The sequence below is a fragment of the Lasiosphaeria miniovina genome (genome assembly GCF_030549165.1).
Source record: "Lasiosphaeria miniovina strain SMH2392-1A chromosome Unknown B0T26scaffold_3, whole genome shotgun sequence".
Lineage (NCBI taxonomy): Eukaryota > Fungi > Ascomycota > Sordariomycetes > Sordariales > Lasiosphaeriaceae > Lasiosphaeria > Lasiosphaeria miniovina.
In genome coordinates this window covers 5,918,453-5,933,156 of record NW_026848222.1, presented here as the reverse complement: position 1 = coordinate 5,933,156, position 14,704 = coordinate 5,918,453, and the positions used below count along the sequence as shown (strand labels likewise).

Here is a 14,704-nt window from a genome sequence, read left to right as displayed (position 1 = left end):
GCGAAGCGAGGGCAGCCCGGTGCAGGCGCCGCCGGAGGCAAAAACAAGAAAAAAAGAGGCTCCGTTCAGCTGGCCCCTTCCTGATTAGTCAGGTAACCTATTTTGTAGAATAAGACGAGACACGTAAGGGAGTTGGCAGGGCAAAAGACGCACCAGGAAGATATTTGTTAGGCAGAATAAGACGAGACAGGCAATTGGGAGTGGCAGGGCAAAGACGCAGCAGAAAGATATTCGTCAGTTGGAAGATGAGAGACAAGACGAGACACGCAGTTGGGGGTGGCAGGGCAAAAGACCACCAGGAAGATGTTCGTCAGTTGGAAAATGGGAGAAACAAGACGAAACACGCAATTGGGAGTTGGCAAGGTAAAAAGACAAACTTGGGAGTTGGCAGGCAAAAGACAATCAGGAAGATATTCGTTAGTTCGAAGATGAGAGAATCAAGACAAGACAGGCAATTGGAGTCGGCAGGGCAAAAAGACAAACTTGGGAGTTGGCAGGCAAAGACGCACCAGGAAGGTGTTCGTCAGTTGGAAGAAGCCATCCCGAGACACGTCTTGGCTTTTGCTGGCACTTGCGAGCGTTGGTACATGGTTTCGGAGCTCGGCGGCGGACGGGCAGGCATTCCCTGTAATGTTGGGGATGGAGGGGTGGCGAAACGGGGCTCTCGGGGCTGTCGGAGCTCGGCGGCGGGCGCGACGGGCGAGGCAGTCCCTATAATGTTGGGGATGGAAGCGGGGCGGTGGGGGGCTGCCGGATTACTCAGTGTCGGGTCCGGGGGCAGGCAGGGCGGTTTTTCAGGGCAGGCAGCAGGCAGGCAGGCAGGCAGGCAGGCACGGGATGAATACCCAGGGAATGCACTTTACGGCGGATAGCAGCGCCGATGGGAATGCATTTTGCGGGAGTATGGCCTTTGCGGGAATGGCCTTTGCGGGAATGGCCTTCGCGGACAGCAGCGCCGATGGGAATAGCCTTTGCGGGGGAATGCTTCGGGGAAGGCGCTTCGCGGCGCACATCCTTTGCCGAGCTGGCTCACTCGGGCCGGTCGGCTACCCAAACGCCCGGACTTCCGCAGCATCCCAGCGCCAGCGCACGGCGTTGGGGGCCCCACAGTCACATGCTGTGTTATGGTGATGCTTTTCTGTGGAAGTGCTGTGGGTGATGCTTTTATCTGCGTGCAAGTGCTGTCATCGGTAATGCTTTTCTGGCGTGCAAGTGCCATGTTATGGGTGTTCCATGTTGTGGTTGTGATGCTTTTCTGTGCAAGTGCTGTTATGGGTGATGCTTTTCTGGCGCGCAAGTGCTGTTATGGGTGATGCTTTTTGGCGCGCAAGTGCTGTGTTGTGGGTGGAAGTGCCATGTTATGCGTGGAATTGCCATGTCCTACGCGTGACGCTTTTCTCTAGCTGCAATTGCCGTTCTACGTGCGATGCTTTCTCTGGCGGCAAGTGCTATTCTACGTATGATGCTTCTTGGCATGCAAGTGCTATGTTATTTGCTTTCTTGGCGTCGAAGTGCTATATTATAGGTATGATGCTTTTTATCTAGCGTGTAAGTTCGACGTGTGATGCTTTTATCTACGTGCAACTGCCATCTGCTACGTGTGATGCTTTCTCTGGCGGCGCCACTCTACCTGTAGTGCTTTTCTCTGGCGGCAAGTGCCATTTGTCGGATGCTTTTATTTAGCGTGCAAGTGCTGTGATGCTTTCTCTGGCGTGCAAGTTCTACGTCTCATGCTTTTCTTTAGCGGCAACTGCAATTCTACTTTTCTCTGGCGTGCAAGTTCTACGTCTCATCATTTTGTTCAGCAGGCAGCTGCCATTCTACGTGTGCTTCTCTGGCGCAAGTAACAATTATACGCAACTAATATATTCGCGCGAGTGCAATTGTGCAGCGCCATATCGTGATACAGTACGTACAATCGTGCAGCGCCATATTATAGTATAGTGCGTGTAAGTGTATACGTAATATAAGTGCCATTCTACCTATACTTTCTAGCCTAAGGACCAATTATACGTAACTAATATATTTACGCAGTACAATTGTATAGCGCTATATATAACAGCTATAATATGCGAAGTGCTACTAATAGGGATGATTCTCGCCCAAGACAACCGCTCGTTCTCTACCGAACATTAAGCCACACGCCTATAGCGCGCCGGCCAAATAGAACTTGTCAAAAAAACCACCGTATTACCTCGTCCACCATTGTCCTAATGAATGATTAATAAAGATAGGGCATTGCCTTGTCGCCGGCCGCAGAGTTATGGCCGTAAAAAAACTTATTAAAGGATAACGAGGCGCTCCGTTCGCCCGTTGGGGTAATGCTGAGGGGAGTCGTTAGATAAAAAACAACGCATCGTCAAAAGGTGTTCAGTTGGTGCCCGAAGGCCCCGCCTCAGGGTATTTTTCCTCTCCAATTGCAGCAAGAAGCTACGCAGTGCGTGGCCGCCGCTCATTGGGCAGCTGCCCGATGACCACCGCCGGGCTTTTGATTACGTCAAGGTTGGCGATTATGCGTATAAAAGGAGTCTTGCTCGAGTCCTTGACAATGTGCAGCTGCCGATTGGCAATCATGCCAATCGATCGGTGCTCGAGGCCTATAACTTCCGCCAGGATGTGAACCGTGCGCCGTTACAACGGAGTCATGTTGTTGTCCCGATGCTCGTTTCGCTTGAAGAGAGTCAACTACGTATAAAAGTCTAGCGACTCTCTATTATTCAAGTCGACGTCTCCTATAATAGCTAGTTAATACCGGACGATAAGGGCCGGGGGACGTAAAGACTCACTTAACTTAGGGATAGGAGGAAATATAAGGCGAGGAGTACGGGCGGTATTAGGCCTTTAGCTAGCCTCGGCGCTCCTTTCGCGCGAGCTCTAGACGCTCCTTCTCCTACGACGGCAGCTTCTTCTTATATAGAATATTATTACAAACCACTCGACTGTTAGGATCGTCTGTCAGTAAGGGAGCACGGGCTCTACAGGATGCTGGGGTTGGTAATTATGAAGATAGAACAAAGGGCAAGTGTCACGGCCGGCTTGGAATGAGGGCGGAACTCCTCTATTGGGCGCTATCGACGAAGATTCTAAACTAAAGGGAAAAGGGAAAAGAAGCTCAAAAGCCTCCCCTCGCGAGATTCTTCCAGGGCGTCTCAAGGTGGGGCTCTGGCCGAGCTTCCATTAGTCAGTTGGGTGGATCCCTCTGGCTGGTCGGGCGGATCCACCCGGCTGGCGTCTGATTAGTCAGAGCGTCTGGGAGGCCTGGAGGACCAGGCCCTCACAGCAAGCTCCTATCGCACGGGTAATACAGTCAAATTGGAATGCCACTCAAAGTGTATGAGTGCAGTGAATGTGTATTGCTTGCTTGCGAGATCAAGCAAGAGCTATCTAGAACCGTAGGCACGGTTGTTGTATATATCTATCTACTGGACCAATAACAATGGTCCCACTGTCCTGTGGTCCCGCGTCCGGGACGCCGGCCCTCCGGGGCTGTCCCGTGTCCCCGGGCCCAAGTGCTCGGGACCCTGGGACACCTCTGATTGGTCCACACCAAACAGGGAGTGCCCCACCTTCACGCATTTACGCAGGGATTCGTAACACATAGCCAAATCCACCAACTGCGCCCGGCACCCTGCGCCCGGGCCACATAGGCCAATTTTTACCTATATTGAGGGCATCTGCTGGATCCACCAAAACCTTCCTGTGACGAACCTGGTTCGTACTGGACCAGCTGCAGAAGGCAGGCGCCTCAGGCAAGACTGGGAGCCCCGCTTGTCGAGAGCCAATCAGACGGTGCCCGGTGCCAAGAGGGCTCTTGGCACCAGGCAAACGGAAGGACGGCCAATCAGAGGTGGCCCGGTGCCAAGAAGGGTCTTGGCACCAGGCAAATGGCCCGGCACGCTAGCAGTGCCCGGCGCTAGGCAGCTTCTTCCTGCCGGGCAAGTAAGAGCGCAGCTCTTACTGGCCCGCCATAATTAAATAAATACGATGACCGTGTCCACGGTCTTAGATAGTTCTTGCTTGGTTCTTCAAGCAAGCAATACACATTCGCTGCACTCATACACTTTGAGTGGCATTCCGATTTGACTGTATTACCCGTGCGATAGGAGCTTGCCCTCTGTTCTATCTTCATAATTACCAACCCCAGCATTCTGTGGAGCCCGTGCTCCATTACAGACAGACGACCCTAACAGTCGAGTGGTTTGTAATACTTCCACATTCAACCACAACACCACAATACCGTCAATTGAGCTATACCAACAACACCACGATTTTATCGCCGCGCAAGTAGGTGCGCCGCTTCATTTTCCATCTACAAGACTAACTAGCGATAGAAATGGTCGCGCGGGCCTTCGCCCGGTGAAAATGAAGATGCGGCTCCCTCTACGCCCGCGCCCACACCAGAGCCCGCGCCCGACCCCCTCAATGCCTCCGCCAGACCACATGCTTCTCAACCACAAATACGACTCCCTCGATGACCTATTCGACGATTTATATGACTGGGCGGCTTCTACGCTCTTCGCCGTTAAAAAGCTTTGTATAGCAAACAATTTGAAGGACTTCGGGCCTACCTACGTCAACATTTGTTACGTAAGAGACAAGGTCCGGCCGAGTGAAGCAATTACACGGGATCCGAGGACTATCAAATGCAACTGCCCTTTCAGCTGGCTAAGGCCTTAGCTACAAACTAACGCAAATAAACCTAACACATAGTCAACGGCATACACAACCACCCGCCCGCTGAATCCCGTACGAATCTAGTCGACAGGTTCCTTCCTGAGTACAAGGCATTTATAATGACTTACTACGATAGACCCGCTATCTCAAACCGTGAGATCGCGAAGGATTTGCGTAATCGGTTCCCCGGCATCATGTTCAAGCGTAGGCAGCTTCGAAATCTACGATATACCAGTACCCTACGAAAGGAGACCCTTAACGGACATACACCATTCCAGGCCACGAAGAAGCTACTTGACGACAAAAAGATCTAGTATTCCGTTCTTTGGTCCAAAGAGAATGACAAGAAGCCAGAGGGTCTTTTCTGGACAACGCCCTAGTTTGAGGAGCAATGGAATTAGATTCTACGAATACAGCGACCTTAATGCAGCCTTGCCTCATCTAGTTGACTGTGCGGTGACAATGGCGTGAGTTCTAGGAGGACCCTCTGCTAGCTCCTTCATCCCCTCCGCTAGGCCGCTTCAAGAAGTTCAAGAAGAAGCAGACACCCACAGGCACGCAGCCGCTTCATTCACACATGTCGTTGGTGTTTGCTGGGACCTGGCCCCCACAGCCTCCCCACATACCCCTATCTATACCCCGGAGCTCGACGGTTACCTCTGGCATTCAGCCTGAAGGCGAGCCGGAGAACGGTGCCAGCCCTGCCGGTAGAGCCGTGGCATGCACCGATCGGCGTTGAAGCCAAGTCACGGGCGCCGTTGGTCAGGTGCGGCCGCTGCCAAGCCAAGCGTCACTGCGCGTCGCCTGTCGCCCGTCTCCTCTCCAGGTTCCACCGTTCCCGCGCGCTGATCACATGCGTGGGTGGATGGAGACGATGGCCCACTGCTGTACGCTCTTCGCGGGAATCGAGGCCCACTCGCAAATCACTTGGGCTGCGGGTGGCGTGGTGCTGGCGGGGCAAGGTTTTTCCTCGCTCGCTCGCCGTTCAGACCCGGGAGCAAAACTCGGAAAGGCGGCGGCTTGGCTGTGCGTCGTTGCTGGTGGTGTGTGCGTTCGGTGTTGGCAAGGAGTATTGTTGGTCCATTATTTTGACAGTTTGACTGTGGAAAGCATAGTCATGATATGGTCAAATAAATTAGAGAAACTGTGAGTTCAATGCGTGGCTGTGCTTCTCGTATTCTGCAAAAAAAACAGACTTCAAAATGGAATTTGCCCTTACCCAAGCCGGGAAAGACGGGGTGCCAAGAAATCCAAGCTTTGCACAAGACGCTGTGGGCATCAGATAATAATCATGAACCGTGATCAGCCCAGGCTAACGGCTCGTGTCGAGTTTGTCACTTTGGCGGAGCGGCCTTGAGGTACCGAGGCGGTTGTGACGCGGATAACTGAAACTCGGCCTGGCGTTGAAGAGGGGCATATCCTGAGACAGCAAAAAAGCTAATTCTGTTTCTACGATACCATCCTCTTCTACGGTACTGCACCCACAATAATTCAGGGATCACCCCCAAAAGGGGTGGGGTTAGCATGATGCGCGGCAAGGTCAAGGAGGGCAGTAATAGATGCTTGGCAGCTAATTATTTCAGGACAACTGTTGTAGTTCAGGAGTGTATACGGTGATAATAAAAGACTACGCATAGTTCTATAAAGTTCAAACGCGGCTTCACAGATTAACCCACTCGGAGCAGAACTTGTTCTTCTTTACTGTTGCTACTATAGAGTTATTATCGCGAGTTTCAGATGTTCTTGTTCCTGCTGGCCGTGACCTCGCTCCTTCTAATGTTGCATTATATCATAGTGCGTGCCAAACTCAACAATCAGGGACGACTAGGTAATTACTGCTTAGTCTTTGGATTCACTGGGCAGATAATCATTCTCCATTAGGCTCAACGCATCGGCTAATCGTGATACAAAGACGTCATAGACTAGAAATTTGAAGAAGCCCAGCTTAGGGAAAAGAATTTTGCGAAAGAGAGCACAACCACGTAAGTGCCACAAGTGAAGAGTTGGCATCTTTGCTCGCAACTGCTTTAGCCCCCAACTCGCAATTAATTTAGCCCCCAACTTGCTGCCGCATTTACCCTAACTTAGGCCACGCCGCTCTTTCGACTAAACCCATTCTTTATGAAACTCAAAGGTTGATTCTTTGTGTCGTTGTGAAGTGGGGAGGAAAGGCAGCCAGCCCCCTTGTGGAGGTTGCTAGAAGCCTGGGCAGGGAGCCAGACTAACTAGAATGGTTTACGGACAATTTAGCCAGGAGTGGCGAATACGACGCGCCCGTTGCAACGTAAACAGCTGGCAGCGGGCTACAAACGGCATCGCGTTAGCGCCCCCGTCTCACCCAAGCACTGCGGCGATCTTGGCTGAGGAGACTCGGTATTTGTTTACAAGACACGCAACAGTGGGTCTGGGCCGGCGTAATTGGCTTTGCGTGGTTCTAGGATCCCTCGGATCTCCAAAACTATAGACAGCTAAATTCAAGGCACCTGTGTTTAGGTGGATATGGCAACATCGCCTCCATCTCCAACTAACTACCTAACTAGGAACGGGAAACCATTCACATTTGCGCCGTAGGTTCTGTCTTTGCTCTGCGAGTCCTCGTTTGTGTCGGTGCCCAAAGGCTAGCTAGTGATGAATAAGACGAGTTAAAGATGTGATCAAAGCCTATAAGTCGGGGATGTGGTTGGTTGATTATCTGCGCGAAAGGCTGGCTGTTAAGAAAATTCGAAAGTAGACTGAGACCCGATAATTATATCCTCCCTTTTGACTGCTTAGGTTTTCTCTCCTCTCTACCCTGTCGTTATTGAAGGTGCAGGGCCGTATTCTGGTCAGCGTGGAGCTAGTGTGTTAACGACTAGAAATTACTAAATAATTAGGGGCCGAATTACTTAGGTTAATTCTGTTTTGGGTTGTGCGATTGGTCCTACTCATCTAGCTACATCGTCTCTCGTGTCTTGGATGATCCTATCTACTGAAACCTCCTCTCCGTCTGGTCTGGGCTGCCTACACATATAGCCACGCATTGTAATTACGTCAAAAACGGAACTAGATATTTGGGTTCGAGTTCTTTCTGACAACGATAAAGGCAATAGACGTCAACGACACGCAGTGCAGGAGAATAGGGTAACGTTACCCTCATGCAAAATGAACCCCGACCCTTTACCTGCAGAAGTGGAGATTCGAACAAAGACAACAACAACCTCGGCCATGCAATGCACGCACAGCCTCTCAAGGCCTCGCCCCCGGCTCAAGAACGAAAAGATCCAACGTAGCGGCGCTCTCCTTCCTGCGAATCCTAAAATTGGGCGTGTGGCCGAGCTGCCTGAAAATCGCCAGCGGCTTGCCGTCGGGGGCGAGCACGCACTCCTGCGCGCCGCCATCGAGTAGGATGCACAGACAGAAGTCGTCGTCGATCCCGCCGCCGCTGCCCGAGGGTCGTGGAGGGGCCGAGCCGAGCACCCGCGGAATCGAGCTGGAGGTGGTGGTGGGGGGTGGATCTGTAGCCACCGCCTGCGACAGCTCGTGGAGCCGAGCTAGAGCCGGGGATGGAGCTAGGAGGAGAGCTGAGCGTCGGCCGCACGCGGAGGCCATCCCGCGAATACTCAGCCTCGACCGGGGCCGGAGAGCTGTGGCCACTGCCTGCGACGGGTCGCGGCGGAGCGCGCGGAGTCGAGTCCAGCGGCAGTCACGAGCGGCCGTCGGGCGACGTGGACGTGTCGTACGTCTCGCAGGACTGGGGCAGATTAGTGTTGTGCGCTACCTGGGCGGTGTTTAGGGTGTACGTGTGGGATGTACGGGTTCGGTATACACACCAAGAGGATGGCGCCGTCGCCAACGCGACTGCCCGCGTCGGGGTTGGCGTTAGTGTTCGCGTTCGCATTCGCGTTCGTACCCCGTGCCGAGCGGCAATCGGATATTGGACCTCGGCGGCATTGCGTTACCTCTTTAACTCTACACAGGGCTGGAGATATTGCGCCAGATACCGGAGAGGTCGCGCGGGTGTAGTTCAGAGTTTAGCTCGTGGGCTGACAGGTTGGTCTGGGCTAATTAGGTATTTGATACGCAAACACAGACGCGTTAGCAATGTCCGCGTTAGCAATGTCCGCGTTAGCAATGTCCGCGTTCCACATTCGGGGGTCCCCGCCCGTCGCCCGGCGCCCGCTACCCTGGTCATGACGTCAAGGTACAAACAAAATGTCGCTCTGCACGTGGCGGCCGAAAGGGGCAGAATAACGCCACGAGTCGTCTGAACTGAAGCTGACGTCGTGACTAGAGGCTGAGAAGTTCTGACTGACTCTGAAATAACCGTGTTCACCACCTGGCTTTAGGGTGTGTAAGGTTGTTATGTTACGGTCGGGGTCGCTTCAGAATTCGAGTAGAGACTCTTTCTTTTATTGTTTTTTTATTCTTTTACATGTTGTCGTTTTCACCGATGTCAATTGTTGGTTGATCTTACGTCGTCAGATGCTCCGAGCATCGACTTTTAAACCGTGTACAAATATTAAATGGACGCATTTAGGTAATCGTAGGAGCTTAATACATAATAGAGCTCAATGTAAATTGTTAACACCACGGAGCCACATCGCGGTAACTGAGGTAATTATGACTTGTGAAGCCGCGTGCAGCTTGCCGACGAGCGAGGTTGGAGATCGAAGAAAGTCGAACTACCGCTTATGCTTAAAAATAACACAATTGGACCAAGTTTAGGTCCACAGTTTTCTCCATTCCTACTTTATTTATTGGCCTTTCCCGCTCAGTTTGCGGAGACAGACCCGTAAGACCGATAAGATCGATAAGATCGATCTGGTGTTTTTCAAATCAGCCAATTGGAACTAGAAAGCGAGGTAAAGGTGGGCCAGAATACGGCTACAAGGAAATGTGGGCCCTTACTTAGTTCAAGAAGCGGTACCAAGGGAATTAATACCACAATGCTTGTAGATATAAATGGGCATGATAAAAAGGCAACCGCTCCGAATTTCATATAGCGCCTGCCGAGTGCCGACTGACCTGCGAGGGCACTCGGCGCAGCCTCTCGACAGCCCTTAAGCTATTTACTCGCAAAAGAGCGAAGGACCCGAATGACGCAAACGCGCCTTGCCGATATCCTTCCCGACTGGCAAACAAACAAGCAACACCCCGGACCACAGTCAATACCATAACTATACGGCCGCAATATCGCCAGTCTCCGATGCGTCGCTCAAGAAACCAGTTCCGCCGGCAGTTGCAGGGCCCCCATCCACAGCACCAGATGCTATAAATGTCAACTGTAAATTATTTATGACCATGCCCTCCGCAAACCGATCGAGAAGTGTGTGTGTCTGTGTGTGTGCGTGTGCGTGTGCCGCGGTTTTGGCAAAATAGGGGCGCGAGAGCAAATCAATTCCGCGCCCCAGCCCTGATAGGCTTGGCTAAATCTTGGCGATATTGCTTACCATGCTTGCTGCTGTCGCTCACCTCCCCCCCAACAGCCGCGGAACCGCTCGGCATTTATTTCCACATCATCAGGATGAGCCGCGCATGGGGTCGCGCAGACAGGTTTCTGGGGAGATTTCCTGGGGAAAGTCTGGTTTTCTGGGGGCATGTAAAAGGCTGGATCCGGCCCGCCTGGGTCCACCTCCCGCGTCTTCCCCCTTTTTGTTCTACTGGCGTATTTTGATTCTCGTCACTCGGCGTACTGCTCCAGAGTCCATCACGTACCACCAGCTCCGGTTTGCAACAGCCGCAAAATGCACTCTCTGGGTCTCCTCGCGTTCGCGGCGGCCGTTCAGGCGGCTCCGCAGGGTTTTGGTGGCGGCGGCGGCGGCGGCGGCGGCGGCGGAGCCATGCTGCGCTTCGGCTGTGCGCAGGCCGTCATCGACCGAATTGATCCGTGAGCAAAGTCGCGTGTAGGGATGTACAAGACCAAGACTGACTGACTGACTGACTGCTGCCAGCCTCGTCGACCCCGGCCAGGTCCCGTCGCCGCACGTCCACCAGGTCGTTGGCGGAGTGCGTATTTCTGTCCCTCTCACACTTACTGTCACTAACCACGACCCAGAACGCCTTCAACGCGACCATGGCGGTCACGGACATCTCCAAGGTGGCCAGCTGCACGACTTGCACCTTCTCCGAGGACCTGTCCAACTACTGGACCGCCAACGTCTACTTCCGCGCCCGCAACGGCAGCTACAAGCGCGTGCCGCAGATGGCCAACGCCCAGATCGGCGACGCCAACGGCGGCCTGACCGTCTACTACACGGCCCCGGGGCCCAAGCAGGTGACGGCCTTTAAGCCGGTGAGTCGATAAGCCTGTTTTCTACACGTTGTTATCACGTACCACGTGAGAACAGACCGCTTACACACTCGCAGGGATTCCGCATGTTCTCGGGCGACCCGAATCGGCGCAAGTCGGCGGGCCTCGGCAAGAACATGCAGAGCTGCTACCGGTGCTTTACGGGGCCCAACTTTGGCGGCAACACCATGTCGCCGTGCATGGACCCCAAGATAGACAGCGAGGGCTTCCCGTCGACCCCGTGCCCGGGCGGTATCCGGTCGAGCGTCATCTTCCCGCTGTAAGCTGCACAACCCGGAGGTTTGAGAGAAGCTGCTGACTGTTTCATGTGCGTGCACAGCTGCTGGGACGGCAAGAACCTCGACAGCGCGAACCACATCGACCACGTGGCGGCGCCGACGGGCGGCCCGGCGTCGTTTGCCGTCACCAACGGCAAGTGCCCGGCGTCGCACCCCGTCAAGATTCCGCAGATCCACTTTGAGGTGTGTAGTACTCTTGCAGGCCACCCGTGGATGGATGACGTGCTGACTGTGGCAGATTGTCTGGGACACGCGCGCGTTCAACAACAAGGCCGACTGGCCCGCGGACGGCTCGCAGCCGCTGGTGCTGAGCCACGGCGACACGTAGGCGGCCCTTTCCCACCCCTTTCTCCCAAAACAAACCCCCGACCCCCACTCCAAAAGACAAGAAACGATCCACCCACGCACTAAATAACTAACCCTGGTCGAATAGCACGGGCTTTGGCCAGCACGGCGACTACGTGTTCGGGTGGAAGGACGACGTGCTGCAGCAGGCCATGGACAAGAGCTGCTTCGGGGCGACGTGCAGCGCGCTCAAGGCGCAGGCGTTTGGCGCGGCGAACAAGTGCACGGTCAAGACGGCCGTCAAGGAGAACACGGACGGCTGTGAGTTGTTCCCTTCTCGCCCCTCCTCTTTGTTGATGAAATTTGCTAATGGTGTGTTTCACTAATTAGGGCTCGACCGCCTCCCTGGACAGGGCATGGACATGCCGGGCATGAGCGCGTGAGAGGGGGCGCTTGTTTTGTTCCGCATGATACCGAGTTGGATGATTTGAAGTGTGAGATAGCGCTTGATCTCTTTTCTTCGTTTGTTGTTGTCATAGTTCTAGCCCGAGAGAGCCATACTACGTAGTTACTACTGCTCGAGTATCTGTGTGTAGACTCTCTGTCCCGTGGGGGTCCTTACTGTGTCAGCAAGAGAATTCGTTCTCTAGTTACTGACTCTGAGTATGTCCTGCTCCGCTGGGTTAGTTCTCTGGCTATCCCTTCGAGGGTACGTACCTAGGTAGGCATGCAGCTGTTTTTGAAATGTAACGCCGATGAAGCAAAGGCGGTTCCGAAAAGCATCGGTTCGGGGGGATTTATAGCGCTTGTCTATCTATGGTGACATTCGCGAAGCCTTTCTCTCACAATATACAAGGGCCAATGATGTATCGTGTGCATGTTAATATTGATTGGTGTGATCACTAGCAAGATAGTTGCTAAGAGCAACTAGAAATTCTGAAGAGGCTAACCTGTACGGATTAAAGGTATACAAACGCCGGTTTTGGCTCCTACTCCAAATGTCCATTCCAGTAATCCAGCCTTTAGCCCTTGACTTGTATTCCGCAAGAAAGCGCACCTCAGATCGTGCAGCAGTGACCCATCTATGTTGCCCGGCCATTCTATTGCCGGTGGCTAAAAGACATAGGAAGAAAAGGGGATCCTAAAACATATCCCCCGTGACGACCCGTCTAGAAGATATGGGAAAGAAAGGACTCTTCAAAAGAAAGCCGCGCCAAACATGACTCCAACCTCGAATTCCAACTATATCCCATAAAATCCAATGTCCTGATTCCAATGTGCTGAATCCGATACGACAGCCGTGGGTGGAACAACATATGCTTGGATGACACGGACTCTGTCTCCGAAGAAGGATATGACTAGCGGCTGCACCAGGATGATTACCGGTTAGCTTTCGCGGGAGGGAGAAAGATGGGAGACTAGGGATGGAGTACTCACGGCAATGGGAGTCGACCATGGATCGGGATCGTAGCGTGCGCGATAAGCGCCAGTCTGTTTGAATATAAGGGAGAATAAGGCCCTTATCCGACTAATAGCATTGTGTTGCTGTCAATGCGCTCGGTTTCGTAATGCGTAATGACACAGCCTAGGAAGTCGCCAATCTCAATCATGAGCTCGGCGCGCCACTTCCACCATGTACCCAAGGCATCCTCTTCGCCAGCGGCAAGGTATTCCTCTATGGTATTGGAGTAGTCTAGCTCTCGTTGGTAGGCGGCGCTCGCGTCCGAGTACGGCTCTGCATGTTTCCGTACTGCCTGGGCACATGTGGCTAGATGGTGGTGCCAGTTAAGAGCCGATCTGGGTATGGGGCTCAAGTGCTTTCTGACACTGTCGGTGAGCTGATGGGGCCTGGTGAAGTGGTCGCTGTCGCGACGATGGATTCGCTCCGCTGGCGGGATGATATTCTTGACATGCGCAATCAACGGTCCGATATCTTGCGGCGAAGGCAGCCAGTCTGGCGCATCGGCAGCCGATTGTGGGTAGATGTTGCGCGTCGTGAGGATGCCGGAATCAATTGGGAATTGCTCGATGTTGCCCTCCACAAGGTCCGACCAGTTTCTCTTGAGATGGTTGAGACCTGGAAAGAATGGGAAGGGCGGCTTCGTGCCGTTATCGTCACGAGACGGGATTGAGGACATGGTGATGTGATATGAGGTGGATGGGCTACTCGAATGATTTTTTGATTCCCGAGCGGTGATGTGTGTTTGGAGGTGTTGGAATGGGTTTGGGGGCAGTCGACGCGGAGTGTAAAAACGAGTTTGTACCCACGGTATCAGTGGGTCGACTCTCGTGCTCAGCATGGACCATAAATACCAGAAAGGGAAGGGGCATTAGGTTGCTAACATGACATTTTATGAACACAAGGTAAGGTACCTAGGTACTTAAGTATCTCACCTACTAAGAAGCTAAAAAGGTCTTTATTATCATCTCTTTAATTTAATTTCATATCTAGTCTATATAATTAAGAGATAATTAATTATGAAATATAGTATTCTTACTATTGAATACTTGGACCCTGAGCATTGAAAATACTGAAGATGAAGATACCTCGCCTTGGCGATTTCCGAGGGGTCTAATCGCATCTGACTTGTAAAGTGCCAGGTCGTTTGGGACAGAACTGTCTACTTGAACAGCGACCCTGACGCCATCTCAGCGCCTCTGTTCAGGCAGTAACGAAGCACCTACTCAAGCCCGCCTGTTGCCTAATTTTCTCGACTGGCCCAAAATCGGATTTTGCCACATCCGTTCATTGACTTCCCACCACTAGCAATCTTCTCTTTATCGCCTGGATAATATAACACTAGACCCCCGAGTCTCTACTTGCTACCCTCAAACGAATCTCGAGCCCTGCTACGCCGGCACGACGGTATTATTAATCATGTCAAACACCCTCCCGACAGACGTAGCCTCCTGGTACCAGGCAGTAGACGACATGGAAATCGAGGACAGAAAGCTTGGCAAAATCAGGGCCGGCGGTCAATTATCAGGATCTAAGACCACGTGGGCATCGTTTCTCCAGCTTCGATGCCTCTGACCTCGTCACCTCGATGCGTCTCGTGCAGGGGACCTCCTCAAATTGGCCGGCCTCTTCACCGAATCTGAAGGGAATTTAGCGCGCCGGCTAGTGGATGGGAAGCACCACGGCCTGGTAAAAGCCCATGTCTTTATTGACCACCTC

At 52.9% G+C, this 14,704-nt stretch overlaps 6 protein-coding genes across 6 annotated transcripts; 3 read left to right on the top strand and 3 right to left on the bottom strand.

Moving 5' to 3' along the window:
- On the top strand, positions 1-893 carry B0T26DRAFT_706281 (uncharacterized protein). Its single transcript, XM_060441801.1, has one exon. It carries the CDS (start codon positions 246-248, stop codon positions 870-872), a length of 627 nt encoding a protein of 208 aa, XP_060299297.1. The 5' UTR covers positions 1-245; the 3' UTR covers positions 873-893.
- Positions 894-998: 105 nt separating this feature from the next.
- B0T26DRAFT_259572 (uncharacterized protein) lies at positions 999-1,344 on the top strand. The gene has a single exon (XM_060434033.1). The coding sequence runs from the start codon at positions 1,125-1,127 to the stop codon at positions 1,311-1,313; it is 189 nt and encodes a 62-aa protein (XP_060299296.1). The 5' UTR covers positions 999-1,124; the 3' UTR covers positions 1,314-1,344.
- Positions 1,345-3,326: 1,982 nt separating this feature from the next.
- On the bottom strand, positions 3,327-3,578 carry B0T26DRAFT_706277 (uncharacterized protein; the record flags this gene model as incomplete). The annotated part of the gene is made up of 1 exon (XM_060441800.1): positions 3,327-3,578. A coding segment is annotated over one exon (194 nt), but the record flags the coding sequence as incomplete, so codon positions are not given.
- A 4,321-nt stretch (positions 3,579-7,899) lies between these two features.
- Positions 7,900-8,262, bottom strand: B0T26DRAFT_750645 (uncharacterized protein; the record flags this gene model as incomplete). Its single annotated transcript, XM_060445253.1, has 1 exon — positions 7,900-8,262. One exon carries the CDS (start codon positions 8,260-8,262, stop codon positions 7,900-7,902), a length of 363 nt encoding a protein of 120 aa, XP_060299294.1.
- Positions 8,263-10,397: 2,135 nt separating this feature from the next.
- Positions 10,398-11,969, top strand: B0T26DRAFT_750644 (uncharacterized protein; the record flags this gene model as incomplete). The annotated part of the gene is made up of 8 exons (XM_060445252.1): positions 10,398-10,540; positions 10,605-10,659; positions 10,709-10,945; positions 11,020-11,222; positions 11,283-11,424; positions 11,480-11,565; positions 11,675-11,847; positions 11,917-11,969. 8 exons carry the CDS (start codon positions 10,398-10,400, stop codon positions 11,967-11,969), a joined length of 1,092 nt encoding a protein of 363 aa, XP_060299293.1.
- Positions 11,970-13,046: 1,077 nt separating this feature from the next.
- Positions 13,047-13,664, bottom strand: B0T26DRAFT_750643 (uncharacterized protein; the record flags this gene model as incomplete). Its single annotated transcript, XM_060445251.1, has 1 exon — positions 13,047-13,664. One exon carries the CDS (start codon positions 13,662-13,664, stop codon positions 13,047-13,049), a length of 618 nt encoding a protein of 205 aa, XP_060299292.1.
- Positions 13,665-14,704: the final 1,040 nt, after the last annotated feature.